The sequence below is a fragment of the Podarcis bocagei genome, assembly GCF_964188305.1.
Source record: "Podarcis bocagei genome assembly, chromosome: 15".
Taxonomy (NCBI): Eukaryota; Metazoa; Chordata; class Lepidosauria; order Squamata; family Lacertidae; genus Podarcis; species Podarcis bocagei.
Window position 1 is genome coordinate 38,857,011 of NC_138141.1, and position 21,882 is coordinate 38,878,892.

At 43.8% G+C, this 21,882-nt stretch overlaps 1 protein-coding gene across 37 annotated transcripts in view; it reads left to right on the top strand.

The window, feature by feature from the left end:
- MSI2 (musashi RNA binding protein 2) overlaps nucleotides 1-21,882 on the top strand; it is a 430,429-nt gene that overhangs the window by 228,841 nt on the left and 179,706 nt on the right. For all 37 annotated transcript variants that reach the window (XM_081173058.1, XM_081173057.1, XM_081173063.1 and 34 more), the window contains one exon: nucleotides 8,904-8,952. In XM_081173058.1, the coding sequence (XP_081029184.1) occupies nucleotides 8,904-8,952 (49 nt within the window). The remainder of the gene's footprint in view (nucleotides 1-8,903; nucleotides 8,953-21,882) is intronic.

Below are 21,882 nucleotides of genomic sequence, written 5' to 3' on the forward strand. Positions count from 1 at the left end.
CAGAGTGTTTGTTGTGGGGGAGGAAGGGAAAGGAGATTGTTAGCCGCTTTGAGACTCCTGAAGGGGAGTGAAAGGCGGGATATCAAATCCAAACTCTTCTTCCTCTTCTTCTTCAATATGGATATTAATTTTGCTTTTCCTGCTGAAGTAGACAGCAGCAAACTGAGCAGTGCTGCCTTGCTCATCCAGCAAAGCTTCATCTTCCCATGTTCAGGAGAGGTATGCTCAGTTTGGTCCTCTTGCAGAGTAGCTGCATGCTTGGACCCCTTCATGTTTCCAAGTAAGCATGCTTCACCCCACTGACCACCCAAGCCAGATTCCTCCAGCTGCTTGGCAGTCCCCCGCCCAAAGAGCAATGAAGCCTGGCAACCCTGATGGTTCAGCATTGAGCTTTAATGGAGGCTGCAGAGAGTTTGCTTTGTGTTGTTTTTTCTTTCCCGGTGCCTTATTTCACGGCTGTCACTATCTGTTCTGTACGTATTCGAAAAGATTAGCTTATTGACAGGCTCCTTGATTCAGTAGTAATAAACTCGTTGATTCCACAGAGCCCAAGATAGATCTGTACAATTATCACCTCGGTCAACATTCATTAATTGGGGGTGTAAGTGAATGGTGAATGTTACACTTAATGGCAGATGCTTCTTGGGCAAAGATGCACAGGGGCATGCCTGGGCTACAAACCTGAATACTGACTTTACTGTTATAGTTTCCACTCCAGGACCTAGAAATGATGGTTCTGTAAGGGTGGGTCTAGAGTCAATTTTATTATTGTTATTATTTTTCATGAGATCTGGTGCTGGTGTGTGTGTGTGCATGTGTGTGTGTTTGTGCGCGTGCTCTCCTGTAAACCACCCTGGTAATGTTGATTAAAGGACAGTCTAGAGATTCTTCAAGTTAATAATACTCATGCAAGGACAGGTCGCTATCCACTCTGTATTTCACAATCTCTCATTGTTGATCCTTTCCTAACTGGTTTTTGGAAACTCAATAGGTCCCACTCCCTTCTCTGAGCTGAATATGCCTTTCCATTGTTGAGTGGTTGAACAAAGTTCCCAGGAAGAAACTGGAGTACAGTTTTGATTTATTTTATTGCAGAAATGCCATGGTTGTCTTTTTAAAATGAAGGATGTCATATAGATGCAGAGATAGATACACCACGATTAAGAGAGTTCATGGAGACACAAGGAAAATTGTGCAGGCAATATTCTATAACCATTTACTTAATAAGAAGTTAATTTTCCATGATTCTAGACAATTCAAGTCTATTGGGTAGCTGCCATTCACTAATGAAACACTTGTATAAATATTTCATAAGATAATTTTGGTTACTTGGACCTTAGCTTCCTTCTGTTTTGCATCAAATCCCTTCCACATACACACACTCCACAAAGTCTTTATAGGCCTGTCTGTAAAGAATAATATTGCATGTAACCTGCAAAAAAAATGCAGTTAGCTGATTGATCCATTGATGTAGGGGTGGTGGTGGGGAATTGGTGCCATGAAGGCAGGACTTGGGGACAGCAGGGCTGGTTTTACCACATCTTTAAGACATCCGGATCCCCTGCAATAAGTCTATTAGCTCTAAAATAACTGGAGGGAGGGGAAAGCCTACAGAATCAAGTTGAAACTGTTCTTTCTGATTCAGCCATCTGTTGAGGTGGCAAGTGACAGCAAGTTGTAATATGGGGTTTTAAGAGCAGCAGTTGCTAGTCAAGGAGAGCACAGATCAATGCGCCAACATCAAATGCTGCTTCTGCATGACATCTGTCAGAAGAAACTGTTGCTTCCCCCTCTTCCCCAGCCATAAGTGGCTGATGGTGCTCTTGTCTCTCTACTTGAGTAATTGCCCATCACGGCTCTTTCTCTCTGTCCATTAACTAAACTACCACCTTTCCCCCCATAACCATCCCTGCTGAAGGTGCTCAATGACAATTTCTCCGCCCCAACTCTCTGCTCGCATTGCCTGGGCCAGGATATGGGCATAAAGGGCCCAGTCATGTCTGCTTGCTCCAATTCAGTTGATGTACTTAGACACATAGCAAACACCAAAGTGCTCTAGGCTCTCCTGCTTTTATGCCATTGGCATCCTTTTAAATGACTGCACCAGAGAGACAGCATTTACTTGCATCTTATTTAAAGTATATGGTTTAGTGGCAGATGATAGTGCAGCATTAGAGAAGCAAGATTATCTGTCATGGGACTTGATTGGGAGTTGGTACCAGATTTCTAAAGTGTGCAGTTTTGGGGAGCTTGATGTGAGCCAGATTTTAGAGCAGGGATGGTGACCCTGTTACCCTCCTATAAGCCACTGTCAGCATGGCTAGTAGTTAACAGGCAAGGGGAGATGTAATCCAACAACTTCTTGAGAGCCACAGGTTCCCCATGCCTGGTTTATAGCATTAAAACAGGGGCTGGGAAATTGCTCAAATCACAGCTCTAGCTGTGGGTTCCTGTGGAGAGTCTTGGGCAATGTCCCCACATCATTCCTTTGTTCCCAGTTAATAATAATAGTTATTTGTTACAGTTTTTTTATACCCTCCCTTTCAGAGCACAAATCCTTCCTTTCTGTAGTGACGCCAGAAACGCATTAAAAACCTTAATAAGTCATATAAGCATATAAAAGTAATCAGGATCCTTCCCACCAGACAATTCCTGTGGGGAATTGAGGTTGTTAGCAGTTGTGCTGGTGCTTTGGAAACTCCTGCAATGACAATTGCTCTCCCTAGTTTAGTGAAAGGCCCACCCGAATACATGGGAGAGGGGTTGAAAGATGTCAACTTAACTTTTTTTAAAGGGTTGTTTTTAAAATTGCTTTTGACCCAAGACTAGCAGGCTTTTAGGGAGCCTGACTGATGCTCTGCTTCTTGACAGGAGAAATTGTGGAAGGGCCTGTCATAAGGAGGAGTTACTCAGTCACTGGGCTCTGCCTTGTAGCTCATGGAAGTGGTATCCCAAAGGATAGTGACACCCTGCTTGACTTGACTCAAGAGCAGGAATTCACCGGTAGTATAAAATCCCTCTTTTCTCCCTGAGCAGTACTGATTAAAGACAGTGTATCACCCCCCTTCCTTTTTAAAAACTGCCTTAGGAAGTAAACGTTAAATAAACCAAAGCCCATTACTTGAACTTTGTCAGAGAGTAAATTATATTTGTTTGATCAGAGAGAGAGGAAATGGGACATATTTATTAACTCTTAAGTTTGTTATTGTTTTTAATTTTGCAGCAAATGCTACTTTTCTGTCTACCCTCACCACAGTTTCGAACTGCTGAGACTTTTGAGAGCATTTAGTAATGCCCTGATATTTGATGCTCTTAATTAGTTTGGATTAATCAGCTCTTGTGAGCTGCCATATCGAGCCATGTGGGGATAACTGTTTTTTGTGGTTGTGCTTTGCCTTTTACAAAGGAACATTTTGCACTGGTAAATGCTTTTATTTTGTTCAGTGGAAAAGCTTCTTTGTAGTGCTCAAGAGCTGGGGTGGAGAGACCTGCCTGTAGAACATCTGGGCCATCCCTGAGGAGCACCCATGACTTCTCCTTGCTTGGCAAAAACTGCAGGTAGCCATGTTGGGAGACATAATCACAAGAGAGTGCCTTTATTTAGGACAAGCGAAGAAGGCACAAGGAAGCTGATCCATAAAGAAAGTGTTGAAGCTCTTCATCAGGCTGTGGCAGGGGGAAGGGACAGAAAGGGGAGGGGAGGGGATGTGTTTGATGGACCTTAATCTTCCTACACATCTGAAGTTTGTAACTGCCTTAACATGGAGTAAAAAAGATGTTAGGTTTTGGCCAGCCTTAATAAAACAGACAAACACACACAATTGAACCAAAGGTTACTGAGAGAAAGGCAATGGCCGGTTTCCTTTTGAAAATGTGAAAACTGCAGCAACTTGAATTCTGACTCCAGTACTCCATGCTTAGAGGCAGAGGCAGCATGCCACTGAATACCATTACAGTGATACCTCTGGTTATGAACTTAATTTGTTCTGGAGGTCCGTTCTTAAGCTGAAACCGTTCTTATCCTGAGGCGCGCTTTCGCTAACGGGGCCTCCCGCTGTGCACGCGCCTCCGGTACGCGATTTCTGTTCGCATCCTGGGGCAAAGTTCACAACGAGGAGCAGCTACTTTGGGTTAGTGGAGCTTGTAACCTGAAGCGTTTGTAACCAGAAGTGTTTGTAACCAGAGGTACCACTGTACTGGGGAGGCTGTCCTTTCCTTTGTCCTGTCCTTTTGTGTGGGCTTCCTGGAGGGAAATGGTGGCTGTTGTGGGAGGCAGGGTACTGGACAAGATCAATGTTTTGTAAAGAGGAATGTATATAAATACTTCTATAAATAAAATATATACTTCATTTATTTCACATCTCCCTTTAAAGGTGTGCGTGCACACATGCACTCCTCTTGGTTACACACTCCTTGTAATGAATCAAAACCAAGACAAATGGGATTAACTCCTGGACTATATTTTGCAAACTGCTTCCAAATCTTGCTAGAGTTTCATTAGGGCTTCATGGGCCAATATGGCTGGGGGAATGAGAGAGATCAGTTTGCTTAACCCCTGGTTTTCATGCCAGGTACCTTGACTTTTCTTTCCTCCCGTGATGGGAAGGCACAAGAAGCTTGTGTCTTGATGGAACAGACACCCGTGAGAAAGTCTATTCTTTTTAGCTTTTGCATATTCAGATGCCTACTGGTTTCTCTTCAGGTTGTTGTGCTTAGATTTCAGGGGCATTAATGGGACTGACTGAATGAATAACCTCATTCTAACTCTCAGCCCCTTTACCTGGCAATGATATGATATATTCTCTCTCTCTCTCTCTCTCTCTCTCTCTCTCTCTCTCTTTCTCTCTTTCTCTCTTTCTCTCTTTCTCTCTTTCTCTGTGTGTGTGTGTTTTAAAAAGTTTTTTTCTCTTCTGAGAACTCAGCCTTATTCATATTGACCCCTAAACTCCCCCCTTTCCTGTCGACTTACATGTTTTATTTTGTTGAGGCGTTTATAGAATTTCTCTTTCCTTGCTGCACTTTATCTGTTCAGGGGGTATTGAGTAGTGCCATTGTGTCACTTGGCTGCTGAGGAAAGAGGCTATTCTTCTGTGACAATGGGTGCCCTACAAAAAAAAAATCACGTGGGGTGGGGCAAACTTAGAAAGGGCTGAGGCAGAGATAAAATGTTCTGACCTTAGGAAGCACAACAAAAAGGATAACCAATTAGGCTTGGCTTGAAAGGGCATCCTGGTTTTAAAACATCCAGGGGTATCACCCACTGGTAGGTACAAACAAAAAGCGGTGCTTGGGAGAACTTCGTCCAGCTCCACCCAGTATTATAACTCCCAGCTTTGTCTGTCTCTTTTTGTCTCTGCTGAAACCTTTCTCCCCTTCCTTTTTACTGGGCTGTTTTCAGAGCCTAATCCAAAATTCTTGTTTATTTTCCCACCGTCATCAGTCCGAGTTAATCAGAAATGTCATAACCCTGCCGTTTGCTCCTCAGTATGAATGCCCGAACTTTCATCTCATCACCCTGACATATTTGAGCACTTTATAGCTGTGCACTGCACACTGGGCACCCCATGGGAGTCCAGGCACCATGCCACCTCAGTCATACAAGGAATAGTGTTCACCACAGAGTGATAAAAGTGTTACAGTAGAGGGAAAGAAAGAGAATCAAAATTGTCCCTCTAAAGCAGATCATAGCTCTGAAGGAGCCAGTAGGTGGCCGATTCCACTCCCCATGGCAAGATTGTTCATGTATCAGTCTTCCAAGAATGGCAAGGCATGATGGTGTTATGCATGACGGCGTTTTAATGGAACAGTGTGGTGAAGTGGTTGCGATGTCACACTAGAAGCAGAGAGAACTGGGCTTGGATCCTTATTCAGCCATAAACGTATACTTCTCAGTACTTTACAAGGTTGTTGTGAATATAAAACAGGAGAGGGGAACCATATGAACTGTCCGGTGGGATACATTTTTTAAAAAAATGCTTACTGCACCCCACAATCCATACATTGGGATGTCCTGCATATACAGTTACAAATCAATATCTGAGGTAGTAAGGAATCTAATTTATGGTTCGGTAGGGGGAGAGAGCCTTTTTATTGTTGCCATTGTTAACCAATTGGAATTCAACAACAACCTCTGGCGTAAGTCCATCAAGTAAAATTAGATGAATGAATTTTCCAGTAGAGAGTGAGGAATACGTTAGTAATGAAGGCATTGGACAATTCCCTGCACCCAAACTTGCTCTTGCAAATGCATGTGTAATACTTTTATGAACCTGTTGCTCGGGTAGGCTGAAGTTTGGTGAGGGGGGAATTCATGTGCCAACTGGCTTGCAGCACCGTCACCTAGGTTACAGCTAATGCGGAGATGACTGCGTCACCGTGTGTGGTGCTCTCCCCTTAGACAAAGAGCGGCTCCCTTGTCGACTGAGTTCCTTGCTGTTTGTTACCCTAGCGACAAAAGGAGCTTAAAGCAACTCTGTGAACAAAGGGACTTCAGAGTGTCTGCCTCCTGGGAACTCGCCGAAACTTTTCGCCATCACGATGAGTTGCATCCGGTTCAAATCAAATAATTATTCTATAAACTGACCCCGGGGTAGGGGCCAGAGGGCTGAACCCATCTTCCATCAGGGCCAGCGGGAGATGAGGCTGCCCGACTCTGGCTCCTCCTTCCCCAAACACACAGTCCATTTTAGCAGAATGAAGTGGCTATATAGAACTATAGAATTGTAGAGTTGGAAGGGACCCTGACGATCATCTAGTCCAACCCCTGGCAGTGCAGGAATATGCAGCTGTCCCATGCGGGAATCAAACCTGCAACCTTGGTGTTGTCAGCACCATTAAATGGTACAGGCAGCCTGAGTGGTTCAGTTGGTTAGTGGATGGTGCTGATACTACATACAGTACTATCCTTCCTTTTACAACAGTGAGTCAAAGAGTACCTTTATACACAATGAGGGGCAGGAAAGGATCTCCCCCGACCAATAATTTTTAAGAATTGCATCTGCTTTAAATGCAGGTGATAAAATGTTTTGTAGACCCATAGTTCACAACTTTCTGAGCCTTTCAAGCACTGTTGATGATCAAACAAAGTTGTTGCTGATCTACAGAGCTAAAGAAAGCATGACATCCATTCAAGAGGCTTTTATTTATTGCCATCCTGGTTTGTCTGTTTTTTAAATCAGATTCCTTATTAAATCTCCATTTGGTTAAGACTATTATTTTGACTTGCTTCACTTCCAAACAAATTCTTTTGGACATTTCTTTTAAGGGCACAGTATTATGCCAGTGAAACGTCCCGAAAACTCTACAGGGACAGCACGTGGTGGTGGTGGGAATGAATGATGTGGCTGAAAATAATTCAGAGTACTCTTTTATCTTTCTGAAAGCAGTACTTTCAGAAAGAGTGTTGAACCTAGGTGTGGCTGTGCAGATTAAAGGTAGGTGGAATAAATCATGCAAATAATGACAGAACTTGAAAGCCATTTTTTGTCACACTTGGATACATTTAGTCAGTCAAGACCCTTCTCTTCCCTGAAGTGGAAATGCCAGAACCAATGCAAATGTAGCCTCCCGCTTCCCCTTTCCCACAATCTCCTGTGGCTTTTCAAAAGGGCTTTTGAATACCTTTGTGGCTGATCAGGTTTCTGCCCTGGACACCCTGTTGGAACCTCTTAAGGGTCAGTGGCTTTCCCCAAGGAAGGTCAGGGCTTTATATTTTCAGCTGAGTCTGTGGGTGTGTCTCTTATGTTCCCCCAGCTGCTGTGGTAGATTGGTGAGGGGGTGAGAGAAGTGGGGGGGGGGCTTCAATTTCAGGAGGGGTTTTTTTGGACAAAGAGGCTTTTAAGCTGGGCAATACTGTGTGTGGTATCAGTTTTATTACGGGCTTTTTTTGGGGGGGGGGAGTAAGTTCCTAATGGTTGTACTTATTTGCTTCCCTGCAGCTCCCCTGAAGGTAGGGAGTGTTGGTGAGGTGAGCTGGCAGGGAGCTATCTTGAGTTGTATCCAATGTCTACCTTTAAGTTAAAGTCACTTATTTGTTGCTCCGGCAGAATGTTGTTGCACAAGGGAAAACACAAGTAGCATTACAAAGATTGTGGTACAATGTATTGTACAACAAGAATAAGCTGTTGCACTACTTTTTCCTCTGTTACCTTTTTTGGGGTGTCTACATGTTCTTGTGTAGTAATAATAATAACAACAATAATACCAGCTGTTACACAACAAGCTTCCGCTAGCACACCTTTTGTGTTGGAGTCCTTTCTTGTGCAGCCTGCCATTTGCAAGTGCAAGGGCTTATGCATTAGCAGACAGAGCAGGTTGGATACAGGTCCCCGGTTCAGCAGTAGCCTTCTTTTAAAATTGGAACTCTACTTGGATCCCACTCATAAAGCTGTCACAGGGTTGGGTCTAACATAACCCACGATACAGGAACTGTCTGGGGCCAATGGGAAAACCCATGGTGATGCTGGGCCTCTTGGGATGCACTTCTTTTGGGTGCACCTCTGCTGCTCTTGCCTTGAATCTCAGACACCAATGTAATAAAACAATGAAAATGCACATTCATATGTTTGTAGGACAATATGCAAAAGTATTTATCAAAAGTCAATTACTGCAGATACAACTGTTGCCCCTTTTGAAGTTAAACCACACATAAGTATGCTAATAATAAGAATGGATGTGGTATTATCTACATTAAGATTTAATACTATGCACTCCTTTCTTATGTCCTCATCTATAGATGCTCTCTTTTCTTTTTGTAATCAATTTTATGCATGTATGCAAATATTTATATGTTTCTGATGTCATACAAAGGAAAAGTGGCTTTGGGGACCATCAGCTGCTTTCTGGTATAACTTTAAGTACTTTTTTGAAGACCTTTAAACCAAACTTCTTGTTTTGTCTTGCAGGTAGAGGATGCCATGCTTATGTTTGACAAGACTACCAACAGACATAGAGGTAAGTTGGGGAAACAATCCCCAGGTCTGATGCTACTTTTTCACATTGGTTGGATATTTTGTCTTTAAATGAGGAGTGTGTTGTGAATGGCTTTCTGGGTCAAAGGATAGTTTAATTCCCCATACAACAAGAGTTCCCCTCAGTTGGAGAAGCACCAATCTAGCTGTGAAGTTGTGGATCTTTCTCTCTCAGTGACCATGATTCCGCAGTGATAATATTTGGCTTCAGGTGTTTCAAGAGGTTTTTGATTTTATAAAATCGTAGAATTGGAAGGGACCCTGTGGATCATCTAGTCCAGCCTCCTGCAGTTCAGGAATCTCAACTCAGCATGCATGACAGATGGCCATCCAGCCGCTGCTTAGAAACCTTGAGAATCCACCACCTCCCAAGGGAGACCATTCAGCTGTCAAACAGCTCTTCCTGTCAGAATGTTCTTTCTGATGTTTAGTTGGAATCTCCTTTCTTATAGCTTATATTTGATAAGTTCCCTTTTCAGGCTTTGCTTTGGGTTTCTGTGCTGGTAGACTTGGGATCTGGACAAGTATGAAAAGTGACAGAACAGTTGCTTAGGTTACGTGGTTACCACTACAACTCTACCTGATGTGAAAGAAACCACAGCCAAAGTTGTTCTAAACGTTTGCACGTGAAACCTCTCTCTAGTCCCTGACACATTTGATCCCTGGTAAGGATGGGAGATTGAGTTGTAAACTACATTGCTGTGGCTTCTGTATCCTGTATCCACATGAGAATGTGGGTTTAAAAATACAAATCATGGAAGCTATGAAAGCCTTGAACTGACAATTTGAGCAGAGAAAATTTATACTCATAGCAGGGATGAGCTGCCTACAAAATCTCCATGTAGCGGTGAGAGTTTGCACACACTGTTTTCTGCTACTGGTTGTCACCACCTGAAAACTTTATCATCTTCACTAGTATCCTAGTGGAAAAAGGGGAAACTGTTTAAGACAAATCTTCATTATACCACTAGACCTCATGTACACTGGGGACTTTTTTTTTCACTTGTATCCCCTTTCTGGAAATACATGGAAGCTTGCTTGAAATGGAGGCTGTAGCCTGGCCGTTTCCCATTGGCAAATGTGTCACCAAATGTTGAATGTTAGTGCACACAAAGGCATTGAAAAGAAGCAAGGTAGGTCTTTGGTTTTGTGTTTTTGCAAATGAAAGCAAATGCCCATAGAGAGGAATGTTAGAGAGGTCTAGTTCTCTCTTGCTGTGGTTTTTCTATATGGTGAGCTGAAGTTCCACTATACATTTGCGCTGCAATTGGCCTGTGATGGCCTCCATTATGCATACATGATTTAATCCCTGTTTCTTAGCCCATACAAAAGGGCCCAGCATTATAGTAGGCTGGTCAAATAAGCCGTGGATGTCCTCTACAGTTGGTTTCACACAACTGGCAAAGACATTGGACTGTGGATAGATAAATAAGGGTTTATAACTCTGTGGAGGATTCACATGGGGAGTACTGAGTGACCTTGAAGTCTGAAGTCCTCCCAGCTACAATAGAACCTTGGAATGTGTCTTTTACTGGGCTGTGGATACTAAAACACATCCTGAGAAACATCTGGGGGGGGTAATGTTTTAGGGGCTGGATCATGGTCAGCATTGGGCTTTGGAGGCTTTTTTGTGAAATGTAAGCAGGTGGGGTAACACTGCATGAATAAAACCAGTGGAGTGTCAGCCAAGCATCTTGCAGGAGATTTTTGAACAATGGCTCCTGTCTACAGAGCTGCCAATTTGCATCTGTGCCCTCTTGATAGATGCAAAGTTAAAACCTTTGTCTCTCTTGCATTGAGAGTAGTTGTGCTTTTCCCTCCTCAAGGCCCTCAGGTTCACTATTAATGCTTTCTTTCCAAATCGCTGCTTGACTGTTCACCTCTGCCATTTGTCCACTTGTTTCTCCCTGGAATTTTCAGCATGAAAGCATTTTGAAGTGAGGGCACCCATGTTTTGCATTTGCCAGTTAACTGTCTTGACTAGAAATAAGTGTCCTTTCCAAGCGCAGCTGAGGAGTTTTGGGGGTTACAGTTGACCTTGGTGAACGAGCACAGTCAGTGCTATCTGTCTTGTGTGGCATTGGCTTATCAGTGCTTGAACAGGTATGGCATCCACCGTTCTTGCTCCCCGACTGTAACCATGTGTAACATTTCTCACATTTGAATCCAGTTAAAGTTTGGGTTCTTTATTTCCCCTCCTTGAAATCTGATAGCCTGACAGCTTGCAAAGACATAATGAGAAGATGTTCAATAGGGAAGCAGCCAAACAGCCCTGGTGTGGTCTCCATGTGCCATTTCCCTCAGGCAGCACAAAAGGTGGCAAGTTATAGAATGGAAATAGCGAAGGCACTTTGGTGTCAAATTCTGGGGCTTGATTTTTCTTGTTAAGGGAGTAGATTTTTCCCTCCCAAAAGGATTTAATTAATGTCCCTGAGGCAGACTACAGTAACTTCTTGTTGGCACTTTTTCTCACCTGTAGCTTTGCTGAAGTGTGAGCAGAGCCGATTCCCATCAGTAACTTCTCCACCTTCCCACCTCTTTCAGATTTCGCCCTCTGGCAATGATCTGCGAAGGGTGCTGTGGGTGAAATTAGGCTGTTGCTCCTTGGTGCTGGACTTCCTGGCAGCTGAGCTCCAGGCAAGCTGCAGCCTGCTTGAGAACAGCTGTCCTAGTTGATAGGAAAGTGTGAGGCAGCCTTCCCTTGGGAGCTGCTCACTAACTGCCTCCCAGAATCTGTCTAGATTGGCCAAGCAATGGAAGTCCCTACTGATTGGTGGCATTGGGCATGAATGTTGGCAACATTTCTCTCCGCCTTCCCGCCTTTCTCCCTTCTTTTGGTCTGCATCTAAGCTGAGGAAACGAGAGAACATAGCAAGCTTATCCCTCTGTGGCATCATCTGCACTACACATTTAAAGCAGTATCATACCACTTTCAACAGTTATGGCTTCTCCCAAAGAATCCTGGGAGCTCTAGCTTGTTGAGGGTGCTGAGAGTTATGAGATACCCCATGTCGTCTCACAGAGCTACAGTCCCCAGGATATCCTTATTCCTTGGGAAGAGAGATGGACTGTTAAATCACTCTGGGAATTGTAGTTCTGTGTGGGAAATGAGAGACTCCAGACAAAGCCCTTGTTCAGAATCTCAGGAATCTTCGTAAGGACTCATCATACCCCCAGATCGACTCACCCGGTTTGCAACTGATGTGCCTGCAAGTGGAGAGGAAGCATATATAAGCACTTCCAGAAGGAAAAGATAATTGAGCTATGTGGTCTTTGGCTGACCTGCACGTAGTATATCACAACCATTGCAACGTTCCCTCTGTTTGGCTCCATATACAGCACAGATCAGCCGGAGCCCATGGAGGTCAGTTACCTTTACCAAGGGAGCATCAGTTTACACAAGGCCTCCCAGCGATCAGATTGTGTTGTAACCTGACTGTCACCTCTGTTCTGCCGTCTGGGGAGAATAGAGTTCTTCTCATTATGGCGGCATCACACACACACACACACACACACACACACACACACACACACACACTGCATTCAGAAATTTAGCATGGTAGGCATGCCAGTCTTCCCCCTGACTTGCTATATTTCTATGTGCAAATATTCCCCCTCTCTTTATTTTCTAATTTGGAGGAGCATTTCATTATGTGGCCTAAAGAAGTACAGTGCAGATCCATTAGATTTGCTCCAACTCATTGAGAAGTAGGCCAAAAAAATGCATTGTTTCAATACCTAACTCTTGGTATAATGTCGATATAAGCCACACCCACCCACACCATGTTTAATACTAAACCCAATGACTGAGGTGGAGGCAGATATAGTTTATGGTTTCTGTTTCCAATTGGAAACAGAGCTCCCAAGAGTTGTCCCATCGATTTCTCAAGCACCGAACTGCTTAGTGTTTATACTCTGAGAAAAGGAAGGCATTTCGCCAATGGCTGCTCTGATTGTCTTATAAGCCACAAATGTGTCAGCTTCTTGGAGTAATGTGTGTAGTGAATTTGTTTAGGGAATCTGCCAAACAAAAGTTTAGAGCCTTCAAGTAAAATCAGGGTCTGTTACAAGCCCAGGAAATTTCGCATGAGGACAGTAGCCAAACCCCATTTCCTACAATGCCAAACAGCTGGTGAGAGGAAAGCCTTACCTCACCTTCCACTGTCACGGCAGAACCGGGAGCTCAGAAAACTGGAGTAAAAATGATCAGCTTAGTATTCTCTTAAATGTTTGCATTTCAAATCATGCTTCCCAGAACTCCCATCTCCTTCCCCCCATCCCCAATAAAATGAGACCGATTGCAACCTACCTCATAGGGTTGCTGTAAGTGTAATGCTCTATTCTGCCAGATAAAATGTAAGAAAGAAAAAAGGAATGTGGAAATGTTTTAAAGATGTGTCAGAGAGAGAAGGGGAGGGAGGGGGAAGCAAACCTGTTTGTGCACTGTGCATGTTAGCTGCCTAACTTAAAGAGGGGGTGGGTGGGACTAGATTTAAGAGGGTCTCATCTCTTTTGATGCTGAACTGCCTTGATGCTGGTAGAGGAGAAAAGATTGATATGAACTAGGGAGTGTGCTACAGGAGATGTATATATCAAAGTTTTAGAACTGAATTGTAATAATAAAAGATAGTTGGCAGCAAATTATTTTATAAATTAATTCCAGACTATATTGAGGTGTTTGGGGTCAATTGGAATCGCTTCTCTTCGTCTCATGGAGTGAGTAGAATTTCAATACCTGTGTGTGCATTCCACAAAGACAAAACTAGATAAAGATTATCAAATACATTGTAAATTAGATATAAAACAAATGATAAAAGTATGGTTGTGCTGTGATTACTGCCAATTGTGTTGCTGTTCTGATCACTGAGAATAGGTAAGGTCAGAAGTAGGCATATTCTGTGACAAATGCGGGTTCTGGGATCAGCCCCTAGTGGGGATATTTACTTATTTGTGCACTTGTGCGGAAACTGGACATTGTGATAGTATGCTCTACGTATCAGAATGCAGTTCCCACCAATGTGCAAGAAAATGAAGGTGGAGCCAATTTGAAAGCACACCATGGGCATGTCCAGTAGCTGCTTTCCCATGCTGTGAACACCAACCCTACCCTCTATCAGCTACATGATTCAGAGTCCATTTTTGGCATCATTGCATCTAGCTCCCCCCATGTTCACAGTACCTTTCAGAGACACTGGAAATGCAGGGGGAGAATAGCTAATAGCTAAGAGCCACAGCCTTTGCTATTGCTTTTGGTTCTCCCTGCTTGTCCAGGGCCTCTTTCTTCCTAGCCAGCCTGATAGAATACTACTTTTCTCCCTGTCTTTGGCTTACAATCCCGACCCAAAGGGATACCTGTGCTTGCTGTCTAATTTCTTTTTCTCATTCTGAGTTCCTTTGTTCCCACCAAGAGATTGGAATAAGGGGTTGGAGTCCAGGCCAGGCATTTTCTGGTCAACAAGTTCAAAAGTGACTTGTTAGCAGTATGCAGTTCCTGAGATTCAGATTCTTCTTTCCTCCTGCACAACCAAGTTGATCACTGCCATTTCTGTATTTATTTCAATGTGATCCTAATGAAGTCCTCTTTTTCATGTGCACATTGAGGCAGACACTTTCTGCCCGTGCTGCTGTCACACCACTCCAAGCCATTACATCTTCGACGAGAAGCATGTAAATGTAATGTTTTTTGTTTAATTCTTAGAGTGAACTGCAACAAATGCAGGATCCAGAGGGAAGTAGAAAAAGGTGTTTGGGAAACCTGGTGTTATCAGGTGCAAACATGAGTGACAAGCCATCGGAGGGCAGATTCTCCTGTCAAAACATCTTTCCGTTTATCTTATCTAGCACAGAGTTAACGACTGTCGATTAGGGCTGCTTCTACAGAGGACACTTTTGACATCAACAGAGACCTCTAAGGTAAACTGGCAAAAGCCCTTTTGCTTGGAAGCAAGGCAGGTGTGGATTTTGAGGACTTTTATTGGCTCTGGTTTGCTTTATAGCCTCACTTTACGACTGGTCTCAGCAGTGTCTCTGTGCACGTTTAGCATTTTTATGTGAGCTGCATTTGAAAGATTCAGAGAAACAAGGACAAGGAATTCATTCAGGAGAAACGGAGAATTCAGTGGGGCAGGAGCTGTCCATAAGGAACAGGCCTAGCCATGTCTGTGCAACAGGACCTGCTGGTTAGACTAGGCTCATCCCTCTGAGGACTGCAACAAGAAGTTAGGCGTGCGCTTGCTAGCTTCTGCAAGAGACCTGTGGAGACACAGCGCCTTTATCAAAGTGTTGCCTGGGGAACCAGTTTGGATCCATTCCTACCAGCAGGGCCAAATATGCTGGCCTTGTCAAGATGTATGAAAAGGACAGGTCCTTGGGGATGTTTGGCACAGACTTGTCGCTTTTGTCCAGGGCTTGGAAAGGAGGCACATTTTAAATTTCAATCCATAGCATCTATTTGGGGGCAGAATCATCCCCTCATCGGTGCATACAGTTACTCGGTTTCACTGTCTCCCTCTTCCACATACCTCAGTGCTATTTTTTTAACACTACTGTTAACAAAACATGTTTTTATTGGTGTGATGTGCTACGATACGTGTGTGTTGGGGAAGCAGGATTCTAGCTGCTCCTTTGCTGTGCCTCCCTAACATTCACATTGCCCTGCACCAACTGCATCTTATGGGTTATTGAGTCATACTTCAGTACACCAGCACCTTTGACTGCTGTTTTACAATGTCCCCTCCAACCCCAACCCCCAGAAAACCAGGAAGAATAACTTTCCTTCAGCCTATCAGCTTCGGTAGGCTACTGATGTGAATCCTACCACTATCACCAACTGAAACGGATCCCGCCACTGGTTACCAATTACAGCGGATCGCATCTCTATACAATTCTATAACCTCCATAGGTTAACTTGTGGTTTTGTGTGAGATAAAACTTTAATACTTGGAGACTCAGGCAGAAGTTGAACAAATAAGAAAGATTTATTTTACAGAACAAAGCTGGTAGAACAAATGATGCGTCAGGTGATAAAGCTCTTTCAGGAAACAGTCAAATCTAATTATATTAAATTTAGTGGATGTTACAAGCTTCTGAAAAGTTAGCAAACACACAGCTTCTTTTAAACTTCAGTTACGTATTTTCAATTATTACTCTTCAGTTAGATGTTACAGGTTTCTAGACTAGATGGTAAATGCTTAGGTTCTTTCACATTGTTTCACTTCGGTTCCTTAGACTTAATTTTTGCGGTGTTACAGCTTGTTACTTGGGTTTTTAACAAGGTGGTACTTCCTGTCAGTTTCCCAGCCTCCTATGAATCTCACTCCTGAGGTACATCTCGCAGTATTACAGATCCAGGGGATCACCAAACCCTTCTTAACTGGTTTGGGATTCTTCCCTTTCTAGAAGATCACTCCCTTCCTGACCAAAACGAGACCCGGGTAGAGTGTATCCTCACAGCTCTACTTCTCCTTGCCCAAACTCAGCCCTCCAGTTAACTCTTGTCTGAATGCTCTCACAAGACACTACAAACTGTCATTCTATCTAAGCTCAGAAACTCCTTTCTCTTGACTGTAGATGTGGATGAGAGTGGATGTTACACACACCTCAGAACCAACTCTCTAACTCTCCTTCCAGCTCTTTCCCTTAAACTCTCTGCTAAGCTCTCTCCCAACTATCTCCCAACTATCTTGGGGATGCCTCCTTTTATATTCCCTCCCAAAGTGCTGGCTCCACCCCACTCTACCAATCAGAGAGAGGCTCCAGCCCTCTGGTGGAATCCTGAGGCACTGCATCCACAGACTCTGGCCTAGCTCAGCTGTCCGTTACAGCTTCCCTAAGGCTTTTTACATGCCTGCTCTCCAAACGAGCTTCAACTAGCTTAATGCAGTTTTTGTCAATAGGCAGCTTGTTGGCAGAAGCTGCATTAAGCCCTTCCATCGACAGGGCTCTAATCCTGGTCGGATTCCACCCCTGCTCCATGAATGAGAGAGTCCAACACCATAATTGTGCGCTCATGTGCAAACAACATGCTGCTCTCTCTTGCCCATATGTAAATGAGAACTAATGCATTGCAGTACCATGGTAGAGAACTGAGTCACCGTCTGGGTGCTCCCCCAAGGGGCATGCTTGTCTGGCCTGTAGCATCTCCTTCCTGCTCCCTCGCCATGCAATTGAGCTTGGAAGTCAGCCTTCTATTGTAGCCAGTTTAAAGCTTTCCCTGAGCTTAACTGTAGAGTGATCGACTGGGTTTTGGTGAGGGATGGGGGGCTCACAGCTGGAGAAGGAAGAGTTAGCCCACCCTTCTCTGTGAATTGCAGTCCTCCCTCCTGCTGAAAACGCCAGCCTCTCGTTTTTTCAGATGGTCACAGTCAGAGAGGGAGCAGCGGGTTGGTGTGTCTGTGGCCACCCCACAGCATGTAGCCCTTGGGCCAAAACAGTTTCCCCACCTCTGATGTGGTGGTTGGAGTGTTGGACTTAGACTAGCGAGACCCTGATTCAAATTCCTACCAACCCACAAAGCTCATTCAGTGATTTGAGGTCAATCATACATTCTCAGGCAGACCTACCTCACCAGGCTGCTGTGAGGATTAAAGGTGGGCTCATGCATGCCACCCAGAGCTTTTTGTAGAAAGAGCAGTCTAACGTGGTAGATTGCAGTGGGTTGTCAATAGCTTTCTCAATCAGAGCAGCATTTGCCAAAGGAAGGATAGATCCAATGAATGCAAAAACTTGTTTCGGCTTGTATAGATGTGAAATTCTACATACTGCATCCATATAAAAGGAAGAAGGGGGTATCCCTATGAAAGGGAAAGTTCCCAGTGCTCCATTTGATGTACCAGAATGAATAGTGCTCTGTTGAAGTTATACCTAGGGAGCTGCTTTATGCTGAACCAGATCGCTGGTCCATCTAGCTCAGAACTGACAGGCATGATGGCTCTTCAGGATTTCAGACAAGGGACACAATCCACCAGTCAGTTTTCCTGCACAAGTCTTGTTTGGTACATTGGTGGTTGACAGGCGAACTGCCTGCTTTATTGTTTCCTCTGTAATTTGGGAGTTAAGGATAGAGTTTAGCTCTGTTGATAAGTATAGTTTAGCCTAGCAGCTGCCCACTCACCTGGAGCAAATAATGATTCCTTCTGGGTCAGGAACTTGTCAGGCCCACCACTCAAAACACCCATCTGACAACTAGGAGAGTGTAGGCAGGCAAGCAGGCTGGTTATTCTGTACAAGACTGTGATAAAGTGTTCATAGGCTGTTTTTCTGTTTATAATCCCTCACCCCACCCCAAAAAAGAGTTGGGGTGGGGTTAAATAGCGTATTAAAAGAGTTCTCTTGACTCTCTCTAAAAAGTTGATTGAGCCCCTTTTAAAAGTACCAGGATCAATCTTGAAAGGATTAAGTAATTGGAATGGGGGGAAAGTTTTATTTTGTTATCCTTGCAGCCTCCTAGATAAGATCTTAAACTCAGCAGTAGTTATTGATCTTGCGGGCTGGAAAGGATCTCTCAAGATGATGTCCTTCTAACTTCATTAGGTAAGAGAGCTCCAAAAGGCACACGGGCTCTTGCTGAGCATGCTGAGCAGGTGAGCCAGGCTGGCTTGGGAGGCTGGCAGGGTCCAGCTCTCGTCCAGGCCCATACACTGGCAGAAAGGCTGTTTGCCCCAAGAGCCATTCTTGCTTTTCACAGGGCATCTAAGAAGGTGGGAGGCGGCGTGAAGGGGTTCTTGCTGTGAGGTGAGTGAGGAATCGGGAGGCCCAGTAATCAGGATGGGTGAAAACCAGGGTGCAGGTTCAAGGAGCAGACGGACAAACCAGGAGGCAGGCTCAAAGATGAAGCCCAAAGTTGGGACTGAAGGACAGTCACAGAACATAGAACCACACCAGACTCAGGAAAGATTTCATTGATTGCAACAGGAAGCCCTATTATATCTCTCTCCAGGAGGATCCAGTGGCCTTGGTGGCACTTCACTGCCCAGAAACATGCTGCAACATATGTCATGTGGTAGTTCACCATACAGGGTGGCTGTACACAGGTTGGAAGCCTCTCAATTTAAGTCTCATCAGGACCTCACAAAGGACTTTGTTATTCATAGAATCATAGAATTGCAGAGTGGGAAGTGACCACAGGGGTCATCTAGTCCAACCCCCAGGAATAGTCAGGCGAAAGGTAGGTGGAGGTCTTGATGCTGTAGGGATGCAGGGAGGATCAGGCAGCAGGGTCCTGGTCATGAGGAGATAGCCTTGCAAGTTTGGTGGTCCCAGATTCTAGATTGGTATTGAATGTTGCCGTTCCACTCACACAGCAGACTTCCACTTCTGCAACAGAACTACCCCCTCCTCTGCTCTCCCATGCAGCAGCTCCCCACGCCCCCACTCCCGGCAAAAACTGATCCAGAAAGTTGGGGGAATCTCTGGAGCAGATTTTGGGAGCACACTGGGACAGAAGAGGAAGTGCCATTGCACAAGCGAGACTGCTCACACACCATTGGATACAACCCTCCCTTTCTACCCTGCTGCACTCGTTTCTCACCCAGGCACTTATTATTGGACATCTCCTACCTACTTTCTGCTCATTCTCAGCAGTTACGCTTTAAGCAAACTAGGAACACTTGTTCAGACAAGCCCTGATTCTACTGGGTCAGTCTGTGTGTGTGTGTGTGGTGTCTCAGATACCATAAAAGGGAATTTCAACTTAGTTTAGCGGTGTAACCCTTCAGCAATCTCTCTCTGCCCCACATCATCACCCACCCACCCTCCCTCCCTTTGGATTTTGCTTTTAAAGAAAGACGAGGAATTTGGCTTCCAGCAAATCTTGATAAATAAAAGTAATTGTCTAGGTATGGCCAGTCGGTGTAATCACTCTGTTTATTGAAGGAGACAGGAATGATGTTGTTGGTGAGATATTGTCTAAGCTCCGGCTCAGGATAATGTTTTTCTAAGGAGAAAAATAGCCTTTCATTGTTCTGTACGGATGCCAGGAATTCACTTCTGTAGCCGACCTCTGAAATTCTAATTGACGTTTTTATCTACACTATATAAAGATGATTAAGAATTGCTGCTGTTGTTTGTTTATTGCTGTCTGGCTCAAGCAAAACAAAGTCATGCATTTAAAAAAAAATTAAAGAAAGATCCTGCAGAAGTTTACCAACAAATGGATTTAGAAGAGGCAGTTCCATTGCCTAATTTGGCAGTAGCTTTAAGTTGCTTGTGACGGAGTTCTTTCTTGCCTTCCAAATTCTGCTGCTAAATCACAGGTCTTGCACATACCTTCAAGTGACCCTTGGTTCCATTTAACAGTCACTGGAAATTTAACACTTTCTCACTTTGACCATCCTCCAAGGAGCTGTGCACATGTGGTATACATGGGATTATTGGTCATCGTTTATATCATTTTAAAACAAAAATCATAAGTATTTTTTTAAATTAAACCAAGTTATTTATAGAATATGTATAAAAAATACATTATATATATATATATATATATATATATATATATATATGCAGGTTTTGGTGTCTTCGGGTGTCTTCCCGTGTAAGAGTTGGGGTGTCTAGGCGACGTTTCGACGAGGTCTCACTCGTCATCTTCAGGCTGGTGCTTTCGGCTTCTTGTTACTGGAACAGAGCAGGATCTCAGTGTTTGAGTTCCTATAAATACTGTTGAGGGGGTGTGGTGTATAGCCTCCAACGTTCTGGGCAGAGAGGAAGTTGGAGGCTATACACCACACCCCCTCAACAGTATTTATAGGAACTCAAACACTGAGATCCTGCTCTGTTCCAGTAACAAGAAGCCGAAAGCACCAGCCTGAAGATGACGAGTGAGACCTCGTCGAAACGTCGCCTAGACACCCCAACTCTTACACGGGAAGACACCCGAAGACACCAAAACCTGCATTCCTGTACCCGTGAAAATCTACGAAAGCATATATATATATATATATATATATATATATATATATATATATATATATATATTTTACACCCAATTTCCCCTTTCCAGCCTCCTGATCTTCTTGCAACAAACCTGTGAAGTAGCTTGGGTTGAGGGACCATGCCTTGTTGTCAGAGCCCTAAATAGTCTCCAGCCCTTAAAAGCATTTTTGGAATGTTGGGTGCTCTGCTGCTTGCAAGTATTAGGGCAAATTCAGAAAATCAATGTGTGCCTTCCGAGGCTTCATTAAGAAGGAATGGGTTGCCAGTGAAAAAAGGAGCATGGTTTGAATAGTGTTGTATTGTCTCATAAAGAAACCTGGAAAGTGAAGAGTTGTAGGAAGCCTTTAAAAATTACTGTTGTTGAGTGGTGGGGGGTTTTGCTGTTAAATCTTATAATTGCACAGTAGGGAGGGGAATAAGGAATCAGAGGGACTATGTGGACACAGAAGGACCATTAATGAACAAATGGAATTTTATACCTCTCAACAAGTATGCACCGATTGTTATCCTCACAAAAGTATTGTGGGCACACCTTGTTTCAGAAACTTATTCATAGAATAGTAATTTCAAAATGAAATTTCAAAATGAAAATGAAAATATGGCTGGAAGTGTTTATACAGCAGCACAAGCTGCTGAGGTCCCTTCATATGGCAATATTTGATATACTATAAATCCTACTTGGGTTTATAGATCTTAACTTGTGGTTATGCCACGTGACATATTTACATGCACTCTAAGCACTGTACAAAGATTAATTATAAAGTATTGGTGTCGTAAAGAACTTCTAATGTATGTGATGCTTAGTGGCTGTCGTCATAACCGCTCTTGTCCAGCAATTTGCTTGTGTATACCCCACAGAAGGTATAGTGGCTGTAGTCATTCCCTGATCCACAGGGAACAGCTTTATTTCCAGATCAGAGGTGGCAGTGTCAAAATTGGCAGAAAACTCTCTTCTCTTACATGAATAGTGTCCACTGGTTGCACA